Here is a 26,415-nt window from a genome sequence, read left to right on the forward strand (position 1 = left end):
AGGGTCTGGGTTGAATCCCTGGTCAGGGAACTAAAATCCCACAAAGCTGCTGGGTGCGGCCAAAGAAAAAGAAAAAGATGAAGGATCGAACAGACATTTCTTCAAAAAAGGTACACAAATGGCCAGCAAGTACACGAAAAGATGTTCAACAGCATTTGTCATTAGGGAAATGCAAATCAAAACCACAGTGAAATACAACTTTACTCCCACTAGGGTGGCTATTTAAAAATAAAAAAACAAAACAGAAAATAGCAAGTGTTGGCGAGGATGTGGAGAAATTAGAACCTTCGTACACTGCTGGTGGGAATGTTAAACATAGAATTACCATATGACTCAGAAATTCTACTCCTAAGTATATCCCAAAGAATTGAAAATAGGTATTCAAACGCTTTTACATGCACGTTCACAGGATACTATTTATAACAGCCAAAAGGTGGAAACAATTCAAATGTCCATCAATGGATGAATGAACAAACAAACCATGGTATAGCCATATAATGAAACATTAAGCCGTAAAAAGGAATAAGGTACAGATACGTGATATAACATGAATGAACCTCGAAAGCATGCTACATGAAAGAAGCCAGACACAAAAGGTTATATACTGTATGATTCCATTTACATGAAATATTCAGAATAGGCTAATAGATAAATGTAAAAATAGGTAAAATAAAGACAGAAAGCAGTTTAGTGGTTGCCAGGAGCTCGGGTGAGGACGAAGGGACACTGACTGCTTAATGGGTACGGGATTTCCTTGTGGGGGTGATTAGAGGTGATGGTTGTACAATACTGTGAATGTACTAAATGCCACTGAATTACACACTTCAACATGGTTAATTTTATGTTATGTGAATTTCACCTCAAAAAAAAAAAAAAAAAAAAAAGGAAGGCTGCAGGACTTCCCTGGTGGCGCAGTGGTTAAGAATCCGCCTGCCAATGCAGGGGACATGGGTTTGAGTTCTGGTCTGGGAAGATCCTACATGCTGCGGAGCAATGAAGCCCGTGTGCCACAACTACTCAGCCTGTGCTCTAGAGCCCGCGAGCCACAACTACTGAGCCCACATGCCACAACTACTGAAGCCCACGCGCCTAGAGCCCGTGCTCCGCAACAAGGGAAGCCACCGCAATGAGAAGCCCGCGCACCGCAACGAAGAGTAGCTCCCGCTCGCTGCAACTAGACAAAGCCTGTGTGGAGCAATGAAGACCCAACACAGCCAAATAAATAAATAAATAAATTTATTAAAAAAAAAAAAAAGGAACGCAGCATAGGAGAAGTGAGATTTCACATGGGCTCTTTTTTTTTTTTTTTAATTTTTATGGTTGCGTCGGGTCTTAGTTGCGGCATGAGGGATCTTCGTTGAGGAATGCAGCATCTTTCACTGAGGCATGCGGGATCTTTCACTGCAGTACGTGGGCTTCTCTTTAGTTGTGGTGTGCGGGTTCCAGAGCGCAAGGACTCTGTAGTTTGTGGCACGCGGGCTCTCTCGTTGAGGCACGCGAGTTCAGTTGTTGTGACGCGCGAGCTTAGCTGCCCCGCGGCATGTGGGATCTTGTATCCCCAACCAGGGATTGAACCTGTGGTCCCTGCATTAGAAGGTGGATTCTTTACCGCTGACCACCAGGGAAATCCCAAGATGTTTTTTTCCTTTTTTTTTTAAATTTTTTAAAAGTCTGTATTGAATTTGTTACAATATTGCTTCTGTTTTATGTTTTGGTTTTTTGGCCAGGAGCCATGTGGGATCTTAGCTCCCTGACCAGGGATCGAATCCACACCCCCTGCACTGGAAGGCGAAGTCTTAATCACTGGACCACAAGGAAGTCCCCATTACATGGGCTCTTTACTACTATTGTTGTTTAATGGAACATGGTGTTAACAGACAGCGCTCCATGAACAACAGATCTGCCGTCCATCTGCCCGGAAACCACAGGCAGACTTGGCCCTCAGTGCAGCTCACTGTGTCAGGCTAAGACCTCTCTCTCTCCTGGGCTCCAGGGACAACTGTCCTGTCGCACCTCCTCTCTGACGAGGGGCTCTCTCCTCAGGCCTGTGAGTGTGAGGCTCAGGGCTCCTCGCGCTGGGGCCTTCTGCCACCTCTCCCGGGCACCTGTCTTCCGCCCGCTCTCGGTGCACAGGAGAGAAGGCTCTCAGTTTCTTCCCTTGCTCGGCTGCTGTTTTTTTCTCCTCTGTCTTCCCAGGAAAACAAGACATACCAGACGGAACCAGAGCGAAGCAAGAGCACTGCTCCCAAGGGAGAAGATGAAATTCCACCACCTCCCTGGAGCTTTCTAGTCTTCCACCCTTCCACCCCCAGCCCCCCCAGCCCCTCTTCCGAAACAATCCAGTGGGCAGGCTCCTCATCAGCTTACAGCCCATATAAATGGAAAGTGTCCAACAATCAAGACAAACGCCACACTGTACAAGGCAGCAAAGAAACCACTGCAAAAGTATTTTTCTCTCCACTGTGCCGCTGGCACTTGTGTGCCTGCTTCACGTGTCTGCAAGAACAGGGCTATTTAGACATTCGAGAAGACCCATGTGCCACTGCGCAGAAACCACTGCCTGTGACTCAAGCCACGTGCCACCACAGGCCACCACCTGTGCCACCACCACAATCCATAGGCATTACCAGGCAGTGTGGACGTTTTGTTGGTCACCAAGGAAAGGCAGCTGGAAGCACTCAGAAACACTCCTTTGTCACCCACTTGGTCTGCACCGTCTCAGTGGGTGTGCTGTGCTCATGCACACTGCAAACTTTATGTTACGTGTTATAACCGCTTGCGACGTGGCAGCCACAGCAAGACCTACCAGGAGAAGAGGGAGCAGGCTAAACGACCCTTCTGAGTCCCTGACAGTGAAAGCAGAGGAGTCCCCAGGCACTCCTCACACCCGATCTCTGGCTGGGCCGGAGAGGCCCAGCTCCAGCCGGCCTGCTGCCCAAGCAGACGACCTGACCTTGCCTGGGGAGCGTTTCCATTTCCTGTCCCTCTTAAGGCTACCGCTTATCTTCCATTTCTCAGTATGTGCAGCATCATACAGTCGTAGGTTAGAGAATCATTTTAGCATCTACCCAAAGTAACTGCAAACACCTAACCTGCTCTTTTAACGCGACTTTTTATGGAAAAACTGCTTTAGACATATGTGGTTTTTTCCATTGCAGGTGCTTTGTCAAGACCACATCTCTTGCTTTATCCAAAAGTACCCATGTATGAGAATTATGTCTCAATAAAGCTGTTATTGAAAAATAAAAAGTACCTACAATTCCCCTATTTTGACCTTTGGATGAGATATAAGAACCTTCTGGAATGCCTAGTGATGGTTACCCTGAGATGTGAGTTAATACTTGGATAAATAATGTGAACAAAGATGCGGAGACTGAAACGGACATGGCACTTTGGGGGCATTTTAAGTGGAGAGCAGAGAAGCTGAGAACATGGGCTCAGGGCCAGACTGCCAGGTGGGAGTCCTGCCTCTGCCTCACATCAACTGTGCAGCTCGTTAACCTCCGTGTGCCTCCCTGAAAAGCAAGGAATCCAACTAAACCTCAATCGTAGGATCCTGTGAGGATTACAAGTGAAAACATGAAAAGTGGCTAAAACTTGATGTGTGGTTAATAACATCAGTTATTATAACGCTGAAGATGCTGCAGGACACAGGACCGTGGAGGGAGGGGAAGCCCTTCATGAGATACTGAAAAATTAAACATCGAGGCCGGACAGGGGCTGCTTGGACTAAATTGGTAGCTGTGGAAATGAAAACCACAAAATGGATACGATCAGAGGGACGCAAGGAATAAAGGAGGGAAGAATGTAAAGATAACGTACACGGTTTGAAACCTGGAACCACAGAAATAATGGCAGCACTGAAGCTGTTATTAAATCTCCTTCTTGGGAAGAAGATTTGGATTCCCTGCAAAAACCAGGCTCTTTCTGGAAATGCAACCGATTTGTCGAGTGAGGCCCTTAGCAAGATGGGTACAAACTCAACTGGAGACGGATCTGAGAGCCAAATCTGCTCTTTACGTCCAAAGGAAAACAACTGAGTCACATCCATTTACACCAGACAAGTTCCCCTTGCCACTGTGGCCATTATTTCTATTTACATACTAAAAACTTCTCAAACCACGTTTTGAAAAGTGTCACCTTCCTTGATTTCAAGTGGGGAAAATCCAAAAACAGATGGATATGTAATCGCGCAGCGTCTGCCGGGAAATCCACAGGGAAGCAAACTCAAGTCACCCACCTCAGGAGCCTGAACTCCAGGCTCCCTCTGAAACTGTTCCCTTGGGCACTAACCTGGTCGTCAGCAATGGCTTTAGCGAACCGGGCACAGTCCAGCTGCAAGTAAATATCCGTCAGTTGGTCCAACAGCTTCTTTGGTTCAAAGCCATATTTCTCAGGGTTTTCAACTTTCAGGTCACGGCACTTAGGACCACAGAGTTGCTGAAGATTAAAGTTCAGCATCGCAGCCAATCGGGGTCCGAGTTCCTAGGAAATCACAGGATAATAGGACAATTCATGCTGTTGAGACAAGCAAGAAGGACCCAAACCTCCCATTTCAGTGGAGGAACAGGAATTGGCAGGCTCAATCTTCAAAGAATCCCTTATATGTGCTATATCATACGCTGAAGAAGGACATTCCATTCAAACTTTTCTTTACTCTCCGTTTCTAATCCAGTAGTTCTAATACTTCATAGAATGTTGCATGCTGATGGAATATTTATAAATACCAAAAAGGCAACATTTTCATTAAATTCATGCTTTAATTATAAAAACAAGGATCACTTCGAATTTGTTAATAGGTAAAAGAGGGAAACTATTCATAATTCCATCATCATCACACGTGTCATGAAAGTTTCTGGAGTATGCTCTTTCAGCCATCATTTTATGCATTATTTTTCTATAAATTTCAAGTCCCTGACAGTTCAGGCAATATGCACTATTCTTATTTATTTATCAGATGCAAAGAGTGAAGAAATATAAAAGAGGTAGAAAATAAAATTTATGTCTTGAATAGTTTTAAATCTAGCCAGTGAGACAAGACAAACTTAAATGAAACAACTAAAAACTAATTATGAAATAATACGCTATAACCCCACAAGGTGACACAGTACCTACTACAGGTGGGCATACATTGCTTTAAGCAAACCTGAAATAGGAAAACCTGGCTTATAGAGTATTAAACACCAGCCATAAAAAATGAGCTGTGAAAGCTTCTCTTTAAGTAACAAGGTTTTCATTAAATTTCATGACTGGATTTATACAAATTCAACTTAAATTTGGCTTCTAAAGGACCTGCTTTTGCACAAAGTAAAAAGTACTCCTGTATTTAATTGTTAAGAAACTGTGAGGTAAAAAAAAAAAAAAAAGAAACTGTGAGGTAAAGGAGGGATAAGAATAGGATATAATTGGTAATTTTTTTTTTCCTGAAGTGGGAGAGTTTTGTGTTAACCAGCAAAGAAGGTGAAAACAGTGCAGCAAAGGAAAAGGAAAAGATCAAAGCAGGCACAGGCAAAGGGTGGGGGGCAGAAGACTGTGACCCAGGTGTATGGAGAGCTCAGATCAAAGAGTAGGTCTTGAAAAACATTAATTTTAATTGACATGAAAATAATAGACTTAGCTTTCAATAATGTCCTTTACAAAAAATGAAGAATTTAGAACTAAAAATAGGCTTTATGATAATTTAGTCTCAAGCAATTTTTGTAGTTTCTGACCTTCTGAACAATCAAAGAGCACTGCCATCGGAGTAGTTGAACACAAAATAAAACATGACTTAGAGCAGGGATTGGCAAACTGCTAGCTTCAAGACATATCTGGCCTGATGCCTCACTTCATGGAGTTTTATTGGAACACAGCAACAGCATAGCTAGCAGCTGCAATAGAGGCCATGTGGCCTACAGTGCCTAAACTATTTACTGTCTGGCCTTTATAGAAAAAGTTTAAAGAAGTCCATTTGCAAACCTTTAAGGGAAGCAAGTGTCTGAAGTACCTTATCTAAATGAGTTGAGTGTTCTTACACTTTCAGTGATGCACTGTTTTGCTTCATGTTCTGCTGCTCTTGCACTGAAATCTATTTATGAAGAGACATGAAATGTAAAGGGGACAGAGGAGGGGGCTCATCTCTTGAGTTGCACGTAGGACAGGGTGTAGTGATAATGATGGAGGTGAGGGTAAACAGGGAAACTGGAGGAGACGTGTAGTAAAATTATATCCCACTGTAAACTTGTCTCCATGTGGGCAAGTCACTACCAAATCTCAGGCCCCTTTCTTGCCTTCCTCACTATCCTGGCCCCAGCCCCACCGTAAGACTTCTAATCTAAACTCTGTGTGTGTGTTTGCGTGTGTGTGTGTGTGTGTGTGTGTGTTGCGGGGGATTGTTGAAGAGAAGCAGAGATCTTCATTTATGCCCCTCAGTTTCGATTTCAGAAACAGGATCCCGGTCTCATCAATCAAGTCATGGCCAAACAATCTGGCTACCTTTGACCTATCATAAACCCTAATTATGGCTCTCATTAACCTTTGGTTTCCTGAGTGTAAGAAACCTACACTGAAGAGAACCAAAGATCTTATACACTATCAATTATTTCTACTTAATATAGTCTCATTTCCAATTGATGTCACCTATACTTTTCCTATAAATAAAATACTGGAGTCGACGATGACAAAAATACGTCACAGCTTCAACATTAATAATCCAATGTGCTGTCTCAGCAGAAAGTGAAATAAGTTATCTTGGAAGTGACCTTTGGCAGACTTCAGACTATCGATAGAATGTTGTGTGTATCGATTAGCATAACTGGGAACAAAATCAGTAACAGAATCTCACCGATCGGTGACTGTGGTGCTGAAACACCCAGGATTTCAACAACTACTCTATTTAATTATAAGTGATAGACTCTGAATGTGGAATCCAACAGACAAAACAAATACCCCCAAGGTTCTACTCACAGGTCTGAGGAATGGCTTCTGGACCTGCTTGGTGAGGATATGGAACATGTCCACGGTTTCTGTCGCCAGGGCAAGATACGAGCGTGAAACGCGCTCATCCTGAGCAAGCTGGGACTGGCGGGCCTGCTGCTGATCCTGGGGAACAGTGAACAGATGCCAGACACATCTCAGTACAGTCAGCAGCTCAGCAAACGCCAAGCGTGAAGGAAAAATACAGTCAGCTCATAACTGGGGAAGTGCAGAATACAGCCAACATACTTAGGGAATGATACAACAACCTGTACAGCAAACCTCCCAGATAACTGGGGTTTATTCCTTTTGCCATCGGATGTCTTAGGGCTTTGAATAAGGGGACCTTGGCACATGACTTAACTTACATGAGACTCAGTTTCCTCAATGATAAAAGAACTCACCATCAGCTTCTATGCAGGACGCAATAAGTGATTCTTACATCCTGCCTGATACACGTGCTAATAAAGGATATTCACCTTCCTCAATAACAACGTCTGCGTAGTCATCGTTATTTTGAAAACCACAGGCGTGCTGCACTATCACACTGGCCTACAGGTTTCGCCACAACACCAAGGGCCTGTAGATTGCTCAGCTTTTGAATTTTGTCTCTCCACATCGGTTAGGCTGTCAACCTCTACAACTGTCAGCATGCTTGCCTCTGGTGCCATCCTCCTCCTTCTACTCTGCCATAGGCTGGGAAACAAGACAATAAAGTGTATTTGACTCATGGGTAAAATAAAGTGGAATCTACTGAAGGCTCTGTGATAGACCAAATACAGAAACATCAGTACGGGCTTAATTCCTACATCTGCTCAGAGGCCTGTTTACTTTACCTTGGGGGAGGGGAAACAGCTAGCACAGCTGATGTAGCCACACGAGTGCCCCCTGCGTAAGTGCCCGGTGGACCGGTGCTGGGTGACCTGCCCACCGCCCTTCGGTCAGGAACGAAAGGCTGAAGCAGGGAGGATGGAGGGAGAGCAAGGTGAGAACCACCTCAGTGTGTGTGTGGGTGTCACATTCATTCACCAATCGTGTGATCCAGCCCCTTCCACAGGCCAGGCCTCCTTTAGGTCCTGGAGATGAAGCACAGAACGTGACCAAGAAGGCTCCCTACCTCATGGAATTTAGACGCTAGTTAGGGAGATAAGCAATAAACAGACAGCCACCCAGATACAGATAAGTCCGATAACGATGAAGAAAAATAAAGCCGGGCTGGGGTGGCGGCAGGGTAAGAGTGTGCTGGGGCTGGGGTGCTAGTCTGGAAAGGGTGGTCAGGGAAGGCCTCTCTGAGAAGGTAACATTTAAGCAGGTATCTGAAGGAAGTGAGTCAGCAAGATCCAGGGGAAAAGCACTCAGGGCTCAGAGAACAGCAAGTGCAAAGGCCCTGCTGTTCAGTGGAAGAGCAAGGAGGCGAGTGGGGGCAGGGTAGCAAGAGCAAAGGGGAAGGGCGGGGCCGAGACTGCAGTGCCCTCCAGGCCCAGAGTGTGAGAATTCGGGAAGCCTGGAAGGTCTCTGAGCAGAGCAGGGATGAGAGGCTGACAGATTTTAACACCATCCTGCTGGAATGCACATGGGCAAGGGTGGAGGCTGAAACCAAATGGGGGGCTACTCTGGTAATGCAGGTTAAGAGACGGTAGTGAGCTGGAGGTGGGGGAAGAGGTCAGATAACAAACATACTTTAGGACAGAGCCTGGGGGCCTTTGCTGGGAGAGAGAGGAATCAAGGAAGACTCCAGAAGGTGCTGAGCCAGAGCAATGAGCAGAATGCGGTCGGCACTTCCTGAGACAGGGCAGTCTGGACAGGAGATCTGGGGGATGACATCAAGGGCTCAGTTTTGGACAAGTCAGGTTTGAGATCCTATTTGACCACTGGGCAGGGGCAGGTCAACAGCTGGTTATGTAAGCCTGAATCAGGAGTGAGCCGAGCTGGGGAGGCACATTTTGGAGTTGTTAGAATACAGACAGCTAAAGCCTTGGAATAGATGAGATCAGCTAGCAGTGATTTTCAACTGGGGGCATCAGGCCACGTGTGGGAATGTTTCCGGTTGCATGGTGACCCAGGGTCGGAGGGAAACATCACTGGCATTAAATGGGCACGAGCTAGAGATGCTAAAGGTCCTGCAGTGCCCGGGACCTTGTCCCATAGCAAAGAATTACTCTTATAGCAAAACTCCAACCAGCATCCTCACCGTGAAACACACGACCTAGGGAGCAAGTGTGTAGAGAGAAGAGAAGCCTGAGAGCTGAGCACCTGGGAGGACCAGGCGGGGAGGCAGGAGGCAGGAAGGGACTCCAAAGTCAAGCAGACCTGATTCTGAAGGAGCATTGTTTTAGGGATTATTTATGCCCTTTTCCATCCGTTGACCCAGAAAAATCAATAGTATCTGCTCAGTCACCTCATAAACAAATGCTATTATTATAAGCACTGACTCTGGACGAGGTAATGTGCCACAGACCCGCATCCCAACATCGACAACGTAAGCTGGTCCAACATAAGCATCATGAGTGACATAAAGAGGTGTTACAGGAGTGGGGAGAAAGGTGAGACTTTGCAGCTCCACTGATGGGGCAGGTCAGCCGTGAGGGAGTATTTGGACAAGACGTCCCTCAAAGAATGGGTAAGATTTTAATACGTAAGAGTAGAATGTACAGCATTTTGGACAGAAGTGTCTCAAGGCAAACAAAGCAATAGGGGCTACACATCCTGAACACTTCCTCTGGGCTGGTCATGAACTACGTCCTCACCAACTGTCTCTCCTCACAACTTTCCCACAAGGCAAGGACTATCTCTGACTTACGGGCTAGGAAACAGCGAGGAAGAACTGTTAATGTGCGGCAGTGACGGTTCTCAAACCCAGGTCCCCTGGACCCCGAAGCTGGGGCTCTTGCAACTACAGCTCATCTGTTTCCCCGGCACGTTCTGCAAAGGCCAGGGGACTGGACCAGATTCGAGCTGACGGACTGTGACAAGGGGTAAGCATGGGAGGATGTCTTAGAGCCACCCTGGGGAGCCTCAGGCCTGGGGGTGACGCCGCCCCATGGGAAACGGAGAGCGGCAGGAGGAGGGTTTTGGAGGCACAGGAGCGAAACAGTTTAAGATGTGTTTAGAAATGCATATGAGGCTGGTGGGTAGGATGAACGCCATCGAAAGGCTGCCAGTACAGTGCCGAGGGAAAAGATGACGACCGCTGCGCCACCTCATGAATACAATTAGAGGGGCTCAAGGAGCGTGGTGGCGTGGACACCGGAGAAATCCAGCATCCACGGACTCTGCGCAAAGCCCCCCAGAAGGTTTAAGTTTGTAGTTGAAGCATGTTGGCTACAGTAAGACGTAAAATTCTCATCAGAGCTGCAGGAATACTTGGAATGAAAACCTTCCCTAAGTGTGCTTCGACAGTCTACGTTTAAGAGAGTTCTGACTCCACAGCTTTAGAACAACCTCAGTACTATCTTCATCTCGAGAATGCTGCTGCGAGTAAAGAAAAAGCGGTCCTCCCAGCTTTCCGGAAAGCAGTTCTGATTTTGAACCTAACAAAACCAGGAGCAGAACTAAGCAACATATGAAGTCACCAATAGCTGCGAAGGGCCTAATAACTGACCGGGGAATCGTCTAAATGGTGGCAATCAACGTCAGGAGAGGGCAGTGTGCTGTCACTGGCACAGCAGGAATTTCTCATGGAACGTGGCAAAACAGACCTCTTTTCTGTTTATAACTGAACATAAAAACCAAGATGTACTGAGAGGAAAAACACCCCATCAAAGCCCTCCTGAGTTAGTCACACAGATGTCCAAAGAAGATCATGCGAAAAAACCAAATTCTTGACTAGCAGACAGAGTTCTAGAGATTTATTTCCTAGTTACTTTCCTACATCTTAACATATTCCAACAATAAAAGCTCTTCTCCAAAACAGCCCTTGAAAGTTAAAAAGGCAGAGAGAGTTTTCAGGACAAAGACTTCTCACCTCATTTCCTAACTTTAGGTCAAGTGTTTAAGGGTTCTCCTACCCCAAACCTGGGCTCTAACTTCACAGAAGCCCACAGGTGGGACGGTAACAAGTACCGACAAGTCTGTCGGACCTAAGCCTTCAGACCCAGATGCAGCCCCCAAAGCAGGGCTCTGCCTGGGGCCAAGGCTGCTTCCCTGCGATGCTGTCCCATCACCTGGACCGTGTCCTCACCCGGGGCAGCTGGTCCCACTGTTCTTTGTTCTTCATCTCTTCTTGCACTTCGTGGATCCGCTTCAAAGACTCCAGGCTTTCATCGAGCAAAAATGTTGTGTCGTTTATCAGCATGTTTATATAGCGGACAAACTGCTTCCCGGAACTAAAAAGGCAATTACACGGTACATGGTCACACATTTCCCTGGAGCGGAGGTGCAGCTCTGGTGCTGCAGCCCCACATCTCCTGAGACCTTGTTATTCTTCTGTATTAATTGATAAACTCATTCCACCGATGTGCTACAGCCACCCTGCACGGTTCCCGAGAGCCAAGTCCTAACATTCTAGAGTTCTGTGAGCAAATTCCCTTGGTAGCTCAAATTTGGCAACACTGGTGGTATTTACACCCTGGACGACCAGCAAATGCTGATTTTTCTCCCCCTCCGGAGAGTGGATTTACCAGCACTCCCCAGCTCATTCCCTCAATAAGTTTAAGTAGAGAAAACACTCTTCCAGACTAGAAAATAAAATATGCTTAAACTCCCCAACATATAAGGAAAGCACAAATACCCACATATAAGAGATAAGAGAACTTCTGATACAGTTCTTCTTTATTATAAAGAAAGACAGGTTGAAGAAAAAGTGGAAGCTGTAATACTGATAAAGTAGGATATTAACATACTTTATGGAAACAGAAGTTTCCAATCTCTGGAACTGTCCTGCATATCCTATTATAATGGAGGGACTTGCTGGTGAGCTGAGATGGCTTGGCCCACCTGTTAGACTCTGTATCTGCCAGATTAGTAGAGAAAAGAGGAGCTACACTTTAGGATCTACTGCTGGGTGACCAGAGGGCAGTGAGCCCATGCTGGGGGTGCGGGGAAGAGAAGTTCCTGTGAACAAGGGCAGAGGCCTGGATTTCAGGAACATGGCAAGTTCAGGATGAACTCTCCAGGCAGATGAAGCTGTGGGCCTGCCTGGTCTCCTAAGCTCATGCCAAGCTTTTTTTGCTGGAATGTAATTCTGATGACAAGAGCAGTTCATGCAGATAACTAAATTAAAGAGGTTACTCTGCAGAAAGGTGTCTAGCAAATGGCTGCTCCACTGGTCACACTTATACTGTTGACTAGTAACTCAGTAAACAAGTGACAGCTAGGCTTGACCAAAGACTGAACATGGGTTGCAAAAGATCCAAGGAGATGGGATAAAATCTCTTCTGAAGAATAATTCAAGAGTTCAATATTTTCATCTACCTTTCTATTTGAAGCACTTTTCTTTTTAAAGTAACTTAGATGGAATTACTAATGTCCAGGTTTAAGTAGTCACTGAAATTTCAGGTTGGTAATGAAAAGCCCTTAATCAAGGTCTAGGGCCTCACTACAAAGAACGTCACTTCAAGTGACAGCCTTACCCTATCTGCTTCTGAATCTGAAGTTCTCCTTACATTTCTAACTCTAAAGCTTGGTATCATATTCAAGAGCACCGTAAGATCTCATTTCAGGCGTTCTGCAAATTCATTTAATACTGTACTCAGGAAACACCAAAAAACACAACACATCATTTCAGAATAGTTATAGATTCTTTCTCTATGTATACCATGCCCACAGTATCTTGAAAAATCTAAAGTTCAGCAATGTCTGTCAAGCACAGAGATTTAGATAACCCTACTCACATTTAGCAGTACCATCTGGAAAACTTAAGGGAGGCTGAGACCAAGCAAACAGTCAACAAGAACCCAGCTGTGAAAGTTTTTAAGCGGCCACTCTACCTGTGATTTGCAAGAGAGCAAGCTGTGACATTAGGGGCCCAATACTCACTTGAACTCCTCCATAAAGGTGCCATGGTGAGCTATATTTTGCCAAAGGCTTTTAAAAATGGTGCTAATATGATAGCGAATGGTGAACTTGTCATAGAACTCGCTGGTGGCTCCGGTATGCTCAACATCTAAAGAAGAAAGACAAGGGACTGAAGCATATGTACTTTCTTCCCTTTCTAAAAGCAGTTATTGCTGCTACAATGTCATTGAATGAATAATACAAATCTGCAAAATCACAGATGTGATAAAATTTTGTCTATATCTCACATGGAAGGCAGAAGAGAAATTACGAGGTGGTTTTGAAGACAAAAGTTTCACAACCAAGGTCTGGCAATGACACAATAACAAAAGGAACTGGGCTGGGAAAATAGCCTGGCAACACCCATGACCAGAATCTGAATTCTCATAACTCCCCCAATTTTCTTACTAATTTATAGAAATTCCATAGAACTTTAAATGAGTATCCCTGAGCAGGAAAAAAATTGGGTTAAGTTTTATTAAGGGCCACATACCTACTAAATGTGACTATTATTTTAACTACTTTTGTATAATTGATGTTCTAAAAGTAGAGAAAAGCATAGTAAATCTCTATGTACTCATCATTCATTTACCAATTACCATCAGCCATGTATCTTTTTACATGGAACAAAGATCAAACTTAGTTATCCAAAAGACAAACAGCTTAAGCATGAGAAATTCCTGAATTCACGACAAATCTTAAAAAGAAGGAAAACTGTCAGGTAAAGACAGTACGACTCAAGGAAAAGATAAAAGGCACCCTATAAATGCTGGTGGGGATGAACAGACAATTTTACAAAATGTATCACAAGCCATCAGTATGCCCATCTTTCTGACCCACCAATTCTATTCAAGAAAACACATGTTCAAAGACTGATCTCCAAGGATACTCATTAAAGTACTATTTATATGAAAAGAATATAAATAATCCAAGTGCCCAACAGAGAACACAAAAAGGTATTTGTGATATATTAAGTGAAAACCATAGGATACCAAACAAAATATACAGTTTGGGTCCAATCATATTAAAAAATACACACACACTCACACACATGATATACAAATTGACTGGAAAGATACAGAGCAAAATGTTAACAGATTCTCTCTGAGTGCAGAGATTATCAATGATTTTTATTTTCTTTTTTGCTATTTTCTATATTTGCCAATGAACAGCTTCTTGGGATTAAAAAGGAAAGTAGTTATTTAAAGATAAAAGGAATAAGCTAAGACCTACGGTACAGAGATCTAAAAGCACTTACATATATTCATTAGGTCAACCTTTCTTTAAGCTGAACTAAGTGTCATTTTATTAACTGTATATAAATGTGAACTAAAGCGTGGAGGGCTGATTTAGCAGAGTCCACAGGAGAAGAACACCGGGGGCTGACAAAGAGCCTCGTCGAGGCTCTAAATGGCTCATAACACCTGTACTGTATCCTGAACAGAGCAGAGGCTAAGTAATGACCGTTAACTTACTACCCATCCAGATACATCTCTCCCAACATTAAAAGAAAATTCATTCCTAATGTTCCCTCAAAACTGCGTCAGCCCAAGTTCTGATTCTCAAGTCCTAGTTCTAAGAGGCCTGCAATGAACTACCCTTGGTGGTTGCTTCCCGTCACGAGTCTTCTGGCTCGATTCACTAGGCTGCCCGGGCCTCAGGGCCTTTACACTTGCCGTCCTCACTGTCTGCACACTGTGGCTGAGATCTGCTTATCGTCCCCTCTTGGGTCTCATTTTCAACATTACTCCAAAGTCATCTCCTCAGAGACCTCCCCTGACTATGCTTCTTAAAGCAGCACCAGGCCTTCCTCTCACACTCACTCTCTGGAATTACCTCATTTATGGGTTCAGTGTCTGTCTCCCAGCTAGGGTGCCTGACTGGTGATGGCGGGGATTTGGGGTCCTCACCGCTAGGCCCTGGCAGCAACACCAAAGCTGACCCGCAGTAGGAGCTCCGTACGTATTTGTTGAATTAGAGATCGAATCTACTTGGGCTAACGCTGGCTTTGCTGATTCAGATCAGCGTGGGGAAGAGAACAGTCTTGAAGGTAAGTCTTGGTTATCAGTGTTCTTCCTGGTTCTGAGTAGCCAAGTTTTGAGAGCTGGTCCTTAAGGCACTGACTGCTGTGGTACAAATAAAATACTCTTATTTTTGAAACTCAGTTTTATTTTTGGAACAAACATTTGATCTTAAGTATTGTCTAAGCTAGAATACCCTCTCTGGGGTGTAAAAGAGGAGACTGTTCCAGAGATCAATCTCTAATTCATGTCTGAGAGTCAGTCGTGCTCAGGAGCCAGGACCTCAGTCAGCAGGACTTAACATGGATTTGATGGACACGTGGGGAGTGTCCACCACGCCCCCGGCAGGGCTCCCTTGGCGCAGGGCCCGTGGTAACTGGAGGAGCACCTGTGCTAATGCCCAGCTGCTGAGGCCGCTGCCACTCACTGGCTGTTTACCTTCAGCAAGCTTCTTGACCTTTCTAAGCTGCAGTTTCCTCATTCGTAAAATGGAGATATTTATAGCACCCATCTTGAGGACTGCTGTGTGGATTTAGTGAAAGGATTAGTAAATGTTCAATAAGCAGTGGCTATTATTAGCATGGGTATCATCTAATACCCATGGACCACCACAGAGGTGGTCCAGGGCCAGAGGGCACACTGCTTGGTGGCAAGGGGGAAAGGAAAAACAACACCCGCCCACCAGCTCCTGGAATCTTACCGGTGGGGGGCCCCCCAGGCCCAGCACTGGTCTCACAGGCAAGAGGCCCAGCCCTGTTCTTTATACCAAAGCCACAGTGACAGGCTCAGGGCACTATCTGAGTACAAAATGCACTTAACTAAAAATTTTTTTTTTAATACTAACAATGCATGTTTACTGTAGAATAATTAAGATGTTCAGATAATTAAAAAAAAACCCCAAACTACCCACAGTTCTACCATTCATAAATAACCAATTCACTGTTAATATTTTGGCATATACTCTCCCATACTTTTTTCTGTAATATATATATGTGTACCAAAACGTGGTCATACTTGACATATTGTTCCATTACATGGCATTTTCTTTACTTTTTATTACTTAACCACGTACTGTAAATAACACACTATTTTTCATGGTTCCCATAGACCCACCATATGGATACACTATAATTTACTTAACTGACCCACAATTGGCAGGAATTTAGGTTGTTTTTAATACTCTCACTGTACCGCATTATAAATACTAACACAGTGAATGCTGTTATAAACATTTATAGACATTTATATTTATTCCCACAGAATCGATTACTATGAATGAAATTTACATGTAAGAGGGTATACTCATTATTTAGCTGCTGTCTCTCAGCCCCAAATCCACCCTTTTTTTTTTAAAAAAGACATTTATTTATTTATTTCTTTGGTCGCGCCGGGTCTTAGTTGCAGCACTGGGCTCCTTAGTTGCGGCATGTAACTCTTAGGTGTGGCATGCACGTGGGATCTAGTTCCCTGACCAGGGATCGAACCTGGACCCTTGCATTGGGAGGATGGAGTCTTAACCACTGGGCCACCAGGGAGGTCCCCCCAAATCCACCCTTTATACTTGGCTTTGTGATACTGACGCTGGGACTCTTAAGTTTCCCTTTGCCGGCTGGCCCCCTGTTAGGCTCGCCAACGGGAGGCGCTGCAGGGGAGCTGGAAAACTGAAGAAGGGACTTGGACCTCTGTTGGCTTGCTGCTCCCATCATGGACTCTCCCAGCCCAGCAGCAGCAGCTGGCTTGTTTCCAGCTTTGTTCCACACTCGCAGGACCAGGAATCCCACATGCCCTCAGAGACACCAGCACCAGCTGGCCAGCATGCTTCCTCAGGCCTGGGTCCCAGTTCTGTCTAAGCACTAATTTGAGGCACTAGAATCCCATAACCCCAGCCTTTTCCCTTGGTTCCCCCAGTCCTAGGGACAGATGATGGCTGCTCCCTGCACCGACAATCTGTACTACCCCAGTGTTCCTTATTTGCCTTTTCTGTCTTCCACTACCTATTTCACCAGTTCCTTATGTTAAATTCTCTCTCTTAAACTAACCAGCAGGTTATCCTAACTGGGCCTTGACTGATATGGAAGATAAAAGGCTTTGGTGTGGACTGCCAATTTGCCTTCCAGAAAGGCTTTACTAACTTACATTCTTAAGAGAGTTTCATAGCACTAATTCTACACACGAGCTACGGAGGAGATGAAACAGACTTTTGCAGGTTCGTTTATTATCCTACAACCATATTAGCACTAGGTATTCCCATCTTAAAAATAAATTTAACAGGTGAAAAGAGGTACCTCATCATTATTTTAAGAAATGCAGAATTACCTTCAATTCAGGTAAGCCTGACAGGTGCAAGGGACCTTACAAGGTCCCGTCCTGTACACGGGTGATGTACCACTTGTACCTGGAATGGCCCGTGGTCCTCTCCTACCAGGGCTGAGAGGTAAGAGGAGGAAAGGAGAGCCAAGTGGGGGCCTTTTACCCAGGAGTGTTCTGCTGTTGCCAAGGTGAGCATGTTAACAAAACTTCAAGAGGCCTGCATACTTGTTTAGGTTTAAGAGGATATAGGCAGGCTTGGGGAAGGAGAGAATCTCCTAGTAGGTGACATAAGATAATAGTGACAAAGGGGAAAGGAGGTAGACAGGTTCTTGAGCCTCAGAAGCACACAGAGAGAGATGTCAGCACCAGCCCAAAACAAGCAGGAGCAGGTCTTGGTCTACAGGGAAGGGGTGGTTGTCACTGAACACAGAGGAATCCTCAAACCGCTGCTGCCGCCGTGAACAACAATGGACTGTGCTCCGGGAGGCTGGTGTTTCTTCTAAGAGCATGGCGAGTACATTCTGCTAAATGGGTGCTCAGAATGTGCTAGGTTCAATAGAAGATAAGAAGACAGACAAGGGCTTCCCTGATGGCGCAGTGGTTAAGAATCCACCTGCCAATGCAGGGGACACAGGTTCGAGCCCTGGTCCGGGAAGATCCCACATGCCGTGGAACCACTAAGCCCACGTGCCACAACTACTGAGCCTGCACGATCCACAACTACTGAGCCCACAAGCCACAACTACTGAGCCCACATGCCACAACTACTGAAGTCCGTGTGCCTAGAGCTTGTGCTCCTCAACAAGAGAAGCCACTGCAATGAGAAGCCCGCACACCGCAATGAAGAATAGCCCCCACTTGCCGCAGCTAGAGAAAGCCTGCGCGCAGCAACGAACACCCAACACAGCCAAAAATAAATAAATAAATAAATAAATAAATAAAAAGAAGACAGACAACACACTTCCTTTCCTGAGAAATATACAAACTGGAGGGAAAATGTTCCATCTGTATAATCCTGTGCCTTTGGTAGAGAACAGGTGAATGCGTCCCCTAAGTAATGGGCTTTATGAAAACACATTTGCAGTTCAAAAGCCAAATTAAAAATGAAAATTTGGAATACAATTCAACCAGAAGAGGAAGACCTCCTTGCAGAGTGTCTGATACATTCTCAGTTTTGTTCACCAGTGTCGCCTAGCACCTAGAACAGTGCCTGGCAAATAGTAGGCATTGGATGAATGTACAGAATTAGTCAATGAGTGACTCTCAGAGATCCTGATTCTGTTGGTTTGAGTGGGATCTCCAAGAATAAGCATTTTTAACAAGCTCCTGGTTTTACCCAGTTTTGAAACTCTGGGTTATAGGACAGTGTTGTGAAACTAATGTTGTAAGTTAAAAGCTAAAATGACCCAGGTAGTTTCAGATAAAAACACCAACTTGATCTCAGTGTTACCCATCTGACTTTCAATGGATCTCACTGAATCATCAGGGACTAGTATATACAGTGGTCAGTGTAATATTTCCACAACTCAGGGGAAAAATAACCAGTTTATGCTCTGCTGGCAGTGTATTAGTGGGTCATACTTAAGCCGATGTCAGAATATTAGGTAACAGGTTTAGAACAACTTCAACCACTGGCTTTAGACGACCTTGCCCACCTGTACACATCAGGAACCTACCTGTATAAAACTTCATCAGGGAAGGGACCAACAGCTTGGTGGAGAGAGGATGGTTCTCAATCATTTCAAAAAACTTCTGGGTCCGTGGCTGAACAGCAGGGTTAGTCATAAACATGACTTCTACGAGTTTGGCCACCAGATATGGATTTCGGATGTAGTTCTGGTTACACAACATCACAACGAGGAACATCACAATATCCTGAGTACAGGGCTCATAAAGCACCTGAGGAGAGTATCTGAAGAGAGGTGAGAGGAACAGGTAGTAAAGCTCTGAGAAAACACGGGTGGATGCTGGTGTCATTAGGCAAGGAAGGGGACGAATAGGTCTAGGAGCCAGGACACGGAATTCCCTTTAACTTGCTGAGTTTAAGGTGACTATCCCCATTACAACTAGGTAGATTTAAAACCCATTGCGTCTATTGGCCATAGCATGTTATATTAACTTATGTTTTAGAAAATAAACCAAAGGTATGATTAAATCATAGGTGAATTTTACAAAAGATCTTCACGACCAAAAAGACTTTAAAAAATATTTTGATGGAGCTGTTTTCATTTTTTCAAAGTTCAAATATTGGTTATACACTCAACATATTTCTTTGTAAGCATTCTCTAATTTTACAATTGAGAAAAATTTTGGTACAAAATATAGAGGTGGGTATTTCTGGCTTTTGAATGTTCACTCAGATATTTATAAACGGTTTTCTCCTTGTTTCTCAGACACACAATTCGACTCACTTTTCACAGAGCACATTATTACCAGCACTGTTAATCCTCCTGTGTCTTGAGTTATTACTGGAATTGGCTGGATGCCACAGCCGGATTTATTTTTCCAGTCTCCAGGCAGCATTCGGTTAAAGCAGTGGCATAAGATGGAGGTTCATAATATAATGTACATATTAAATATAAACACATATTAGAACTATGTAATACGGGAATGGGACTTACTGTACAATAAAAAATAAAAATTCAGCAACATCTTCTACATAAAACTCAGGCAATGCTGCAAATACCTTGGGGACATCTGCACTTAAAGGCAGCGTGATGCTGTCAAAGAGAAAAAGTACAGGTTACAAAATGAAATCATGACACATCAAACTACAAGGAATATTATACTACCAACACAAGTAAGTGTTTCACTTGGAAAAAGCTCTCATTCTATAACAGAACTATGTAAAAAGTGCACAGGCAAAGAAACTACAACCAGAAATGAACAGGGAATAATGAAGACAGGGATAGGCTAGGGTGGACGTGAAACATTTTTGTTTTTCCTTTTCTTGATTTCTTGATTTTTACTTATTGCATTAAGATTAATGCAATAAATGTGAAGGAAATAAAAGGGTCATGTTTGGTCATTTTATGGAACTCAAAACTGTTTGAGACAACAGAGCTACACATGTACTTTAAATACTATTGGGTTGGCCAAAAAGTGCCTTCGGTTTTTAAGTAAAAATAAAAGACACATTTTTCATTTTCACCAAGAACTTTATTGAACAACGTCTTCACCCTTTTGATCCACTACCTTCTGCCATTTTTCAGGCAACTTCATAATTCCATCTTCCCAAAACTTTTTATCTTTTTGAGCAAAGAACTGTTCCAGGTGCCTTTTACAGTCTTCCAGGGAATTGAAATTTTTTCCATTAAGAGAATTTTGTAAAGACCGAAATAAATTCAAATCCAAAGGTGCAATGTCTGGTGAATACGGCAGATGAATCAGAACTTCCCAGCCAAGCTGTAACAGTTTTTGTCTGGTCATCAAAGAAACATGCGGTCTTGCGTTATCCTGATGGAAGATTATGCGTTTTCTGTTGACTAATTCCGCACGTTTTTTGTTGAGTGCTGCTTTCAGTTGATCTAACTGGGAGCAATCCTTGTTGAATTAATCGTTTGGTTTTCCAGAAGGAGCTCATGATAGAGGACTCCCTTCCAGTCCCACCATATACACAACACCACCTTCTTTGGATGAAGACCGGCCTTTGGTGTAGTTGGTGGTGGTCCATTTTGCTTCCCCATGATCTCTTCCATTCCACATTACTGCACAGTATCCACTTTTCATTGCCCGTCACAATTTGTTTTAAAAACGGAACATTTTCATTACATTTAAGCAGAGAATGGCATTCGGAAATACAGTCAAGAAGGTTTTTTTTGCTTAACTTATGTGGAATCCAAACATCAAAGCAATTAACATAACCAAGTTGGTGCAAATGATTTCCAACGCTTGATTTGGATATTTTGAGTATGCGGCTATCTCCCACGTGGTATAACATTGATTGTTCTCAGTTAATGTCTTGATTTGATCTCTATCAACTTCAACTGGTCTATCCGACCGGGAGTGTCATCCAGTGAGAAATCTCCAGCACGAAACTTCGCAAACCACTTCTGACAACATTCGATCAGTCGCAGCACCTTCTCCATACACTGCACAAATCTTTTTTTGCGTTTCAGCTGCGTTTTTACCTTTCTTGAAATAATAAGGCATGATATGCTGAAAATGTGACTTTTTTCCTTCCATCTTCAATATTAAAATGGCTACACAAAAATTCACCAATTCTGATGTCTTTTTTTAAATGCACGCTGATATGACAGCTGTCACATACAACCTAACAAAATTGTTTCGAATGAAGTTAAAGACAACTAAGTGCTACTAGAGCCATCTTACGGAAAAAACTGAACGAACCTTTTGGCCAACCCAATATTTTCCACTCCTGCAGGGGGCTTGGGCCAACCTCACCAACATTGGTGATCCTGAGATTTCATAATAACCATAAAATAATAACAAATAAAACAAAAATGGCTGCCTGGAGGAGCTGTCCAGGTGATGATAAAGAGATCAAGAATGTTCTCAGCTCATTCTCTGAATTCGCTAGGGATTTGCCTGGACCCAGTGTCTAGGGGGACCTAATATCCTGTTAACTCCAGCGTTTAGCTTCCAATTTCCTTTTCTATCAATCAAAGATTTTATAGCCAATTTTCCAAGAATGTAAAATGGGAAACAGTCTCTTCAGCAAGTGATGCTGGGAAAGTTGGAGAGCTGCATGTAAATCAATGAAATTAGAACACTCCCTCACTCCATGAAAAAAAATAAACTCAAAATGTCTTAAAGACCTAAACATAAGACATGACACCATAAAATCCTAGAAGAGAGCATAGGCAAAGCATTCTCTGATATAAATCATACCAATGTTTTCTTAGGTCAGTCTCCCAAGGCAATAGAAATAAAAACAAAAATAAACAAATGGGACCTAATCAAATTTACAAGCTTTTGCACAGCAAAGGAAACCATAAAAAACAAATGAAAAGACAACCTATGGAATGGGAGAAAAGTATCTGCAAATGATGTGACAGACAAGGGCTTAATCTCCAAAATATACAAACTCATACAACTCAACAACAAAAAAAATCAAACAACACAATTGAAAAATGGGCAGAAGACCTTAATAGACACTTCTCCAAAGAAGACATACAGATGGCCAGTAGGCACATGAAAAGATGTTCATCATTGCTAATTATTAGAGAAATGCAAATCAAAACTACAATGAGGTACCACCTCACAAAGGTCAGAATGGCCATCATGAAAAAGTCTACAAATAACAAATGCTCGAGAGGCTGTAAAGAAAAGGGAACCCTCCTATGCTGTTCGTGGGAATGTAAGTTGGTGCAGCCACTGTGGAGAACCGTATGAAGATTCCTCAAAAAACTAAAAGTAGAATCACCATATGATCAAGCAATCCCACTCCTGGGCATATACCTGGACAAAACTATAATTCAAAAAGACACATGCACCCCTATGTTCACAGCAGCACTATTCACGATTGCCAAGTCATGGAAAAAACCTAAATGTTCATTGACAGATGAATGGATAAAGAAGATGTGGTACATATATACACAATGGAATACTATTTAGCCATCAAAAAGAACAAAATAATGCCATTTGCAGCAACATGGATGCAACTAGAGATTATCATGCTAAGTGAAGAAAGTCAGAAAGAGAAAGACGAATACCATATGGTATCACTCATACGTGGAATCTAAAATATGGCACAAATGAACCCATCTACAAAACAGAAACAGCCCCACTGGCATAGAGAACAGACTTGTGGTTGCCAAGGGGGAGGGGGGTGGGGGAAGGAAGGATTGGGAGTGTGGGATTAGCAGATGTAAACTATTAAATATAGGATGGATAAACAACAAGGTCCTACTGTATAAACACAGGGAACTATATTCACTATCCTGTGATAAACCATAATGGAAAAGAATATTAAAAAAGAAAAGAATGTCTATATATGAGTAACTGAGTCACTTTGCTGTACAGCAGAGACTGGCACAACACTGTAAATCAACTCTACTTCAATTAAAAAAAATAAAGAAAAGCGAGGCTTCCCTGGTGGCGCAGTGGATAAGAATCTGCCTGCCAATGCAGGGGACATGGGTTCGAGCCCTGGTCCGGGACGATCCCACATGCCACAGAGCAACTAAGCCCGTGTGTCACAACTACTGAGCCTGTGCTCTAGAGCCTGTGAGCCACAACTACTGAGCCCACATGCCACAACTACTGAAACCCGCGCGCCTAGAGCCCGTGCTCCACAACAAGAGAAGCCACTTCAACGAGAAGCCCGTGCACCGCAACGAAGAGTAGCCCCCTCTCATGGCAACTAGAGAAAGCCTGCGTGCAGCAACGAAGACCCAATGCAGCCAAAATTAACTAACTAAATAAATAAAAGCAAAAACAAAAAAACCCCCAGAACAACAACAAAGAACCCTGAAGATTTTATAGCCAATTTTTAAAAAGCACTATGTCAAAATTAATAATTTAATAGGTGTTGACAGTCCCTTATTACTGTAACTAATTCCAAGGAAAATATTTACTTACTTACTTATTTTTTTCCCCAGGCCGCGGCATGTGGGAATCTTAGTTTCCCAACCAGGGGTCGAACCCATGCCTCCTGCATTGGGAGTGTGGAGTCTTAACCACTGGACTGCCAGGGAAGTCCCCGAAAATATTTATTAATACTACTACTTTCGGGCTTCCCTGGTGGTGCAGTGGTTGAGAGTCCGCCTGCCGATGCAGGGGACACGGGTTCGTGCCCCGGTCCGGGAAGATCCCACATGCCGTGGAGCGGCTGGGCCCGTGAGCCATGGCCGCTGAGCCTGAGTGTCCGGAGCCTGTGCTCCGCAATGGGAGAGGCCATAACGGTGAGAGGCCCATGCAACAAAAAAAAAAAAAAAAGAAAAAGAAAAATTACTACTTTCTATATAAGTACAACCTGGAAATGAATTCTTAATAATGTAAGGGTCTTGTCTTAGGTATTGGCTTTGAAGAACAATAAAGACAACACAGCCTGGGGAGTGCAGCTGGCGTGAAGAGGACAGAGCACACTCACTCGGGATAGGCAGGGTCCAGGATGCGGAGCAGCAGCTGAATGAGAAGGCCGTAAAAATTCAGACATCTTCTCAGGAAGCTCTCGTCAAGTAAACCAGCATCAGCACAGGCCTTGCATCGTACCAGTTTCTGCGGAAGCAGGTATGTCCCCACCCATAGATTAATTAGTTGGTGGCTAAGTACCTGCAGCGTGACTGGGCAGGGAATGGGCAAGGAGATGGGAAACCTAGGCTCTAGAGCTTCAAGAGCTTCCTTGCTAACTGCCTGTAAGATGCTGGTCATGTCTCAAGAGCTTTCTCTTTCTCTGTTCTAAGAGAAAGAAAAGGCATGCCATGCGAATCACTGGGCACAGAACCTAGCACACAGTTAGTGCTGAAAAAGGTTAGGCTGTCATTGCCATATTCAAATAACCTGATGGGGGAGGCCCTTCGGAAGTCAGGGATGGTTACTGAGAAGAGCCAGACAAATCCGCATCTCAATGCCAGGTCAGCACTGAAAAGCTGCTCTTGGGCAAAATGCTTGTCCACCAAGGGTATAATACCCCCCTCAGAGTATCGCTGTGAGTTTAAACACACACGTGAGCACACATTGCATATAAACAGTTTATAGGCTTCTTGAAACTTATCTCTGGAGTGCTTAGGGGGTCTATAGACCCCAGAAAAGCGCCCCCAGCTTTTTCAGCATCTCAAAGAGGTCTACTGTATAGATAAATAAAACTGAAATCTTAACTTGTACCAGAAATCTAAGTCAGGTAAAATGTCTACACATCATCCTACTAATCAACAAAAAACACGACCAGCTAACATTCAGCTTTGTAATTTGAACATAAAAATGCATAAATGAAAAATGCATAAATTTGCTGTCTGTGCTTCCCTTGTACAACCTTAGCTAGCATTTGTTCCCAGCTATGTCTCATAAGCAGAAATCTTCCCATCTGCAGTTAGGTTCTATACGATGGATCATTTTCAATTAAACGAACAATGAGGGGCAAAGCAAAGAGATCTTTCCACTACCACAAATCCACTTTGTCAAACATCATGAAAATGCGTGGCTGGACAAACTGGAGTTGTGTGTGTTTTGAGGTGCGGGGGTGAGGGTTAGCAGATGGGGAGGATCTTGCCCAAGGCAAGGAAAGGGAGGTGATGTTCAACTGAGGATGATAAAATCCATTAAGAATTCATATTGTCATTGGCATAGGCATAGGCATTTTCTGTCCTGAGATTTAAATATACATAGAAACTATCCACAAGTTTTTAAATGTACCATTTTTATCTTGGGGGGAAGAGAATAATGAGAAAAACGGAAGACATTAAACTGCTCATTCAAGGCGCATATTCTGGTGGGAAAATTACTATTATGAGGCTGGTGTATAATTATCCCAATTAATGATACAAACCTTAAGCTGAGTTTTGCAGCGCTTCAGCATTTCACGGTGTCTAGCTGCCAGTGGGGAGTCTTTCCATTGGCTTTCATTGTTTTTCAAATCTTCCACAGTTCTGAAAGTGAAGACTAACAGTCAAATGAAAGAAGACACAGAGATCCATCACCCACCTTATCTGTTCATTTTCACCATGTTACTGACTCTCAGACACATGTTCCCTCTCTCCCCCCATGTCAGCATCACCAAACTCAGTGGCAAGTTATGGCTAAATTGGCAGTATTTTTCTTTCTTACTGACTCCCAACATAACGATGTCTTAAAGTGGATGGCATTTTAGATTTGATGAAATACAGTAATCATTACTTTTGGAAGGAAATACATTGTTCCCTGTTTTTCTGGGAGGGAGAAAATGCAAGGTTACTATGCCTACTCAATTACCCAAAACAAAAGGCTACTTTACTAAGGGCACTTTTCCTTCTGCTTGGAATGCTCTTCTCTGAGGTTACCTTTGCGACTTGCTCCTTCACTCCCTTCAGGTATCTCCTCAAATATCACCTGTCAGACAGGTAAAGCCTTCCCTGATCATGTAATATGCTGCATATTTTAAAGACTGGCTCACTTAACACTATGTCAACCCTTTCTATCTATCAAAACATTGTGTAGGAAACTAGGGGACAATAACTTCTTTAAAAGTACATTTCCT

The 26,415-nt window shown here is 43.6% G+C and overlaps 1 protein-coding gene across 4 annotated transcripts in view; it reads right to left on the reverse strand.

Moving 5' to 3' along the window:
* UBE4B (ubiquitination factor E4B) overlaps nucleotides 1-26,415 on the reverse strand; it is a 110,541-nt gene that overhangs the window by 5,623 nt on the left and 78,503 nt on the right. For all 4 annotated transcript variants that reach the window (XM_082833961.1, XM_082833960.1, XM_082833963.1 and 1 more), the window contains 8 exons: nucleotides 25,729-25,828; nucleotides 24,334-24,461; nucleotides 19,901-19,999; nucleotides 18,956-19,191; nucleotides 12,931-13,057; nucleotides 11,135-11,279; nucleotides 6,946-7,080; nucleotides 4,294-4,485 (listed from right to left, as the gene is read on the reverse strand). In XM_082833961.1, coding sequence (XP_082690087.1) covers nucleotides 4,294-4,485; nucleotides 6,946-7,080; nucleotides 11,135-11,279; nucleotides 12,931-13,057; nucleotides 18,956-19,191; nucleotides 19,901-19,999; nucleotides 24,334-24,461; nucleotides 25,729-25,828 — 1,162 coding nt within the window. The remainder of the gene's footprint in view (nucleotides 1-4,293; nucleotides 4,486-6,945; nucleotides 7,081-11,134; nucleotides 11,280-12,930; nucleotides 13,058-18,955; nucleotides 19,192-19,900; nucleotides 20,000-24,333; nucleotides 24,462-25,728; nucleotides 25,829-26,415) is intronic.

This window comes from Leucopleurus acutus (assembly GCF_964270905.1).
Source record: "Leucopleurus acutus genome assembly, chromosome: 2".
NCBI lineage: Eukaryota > Metazoa > Chordata > Mammalia > Artiodactyla > Delphinidae > Leucopleurus > Leucopleurus acutus.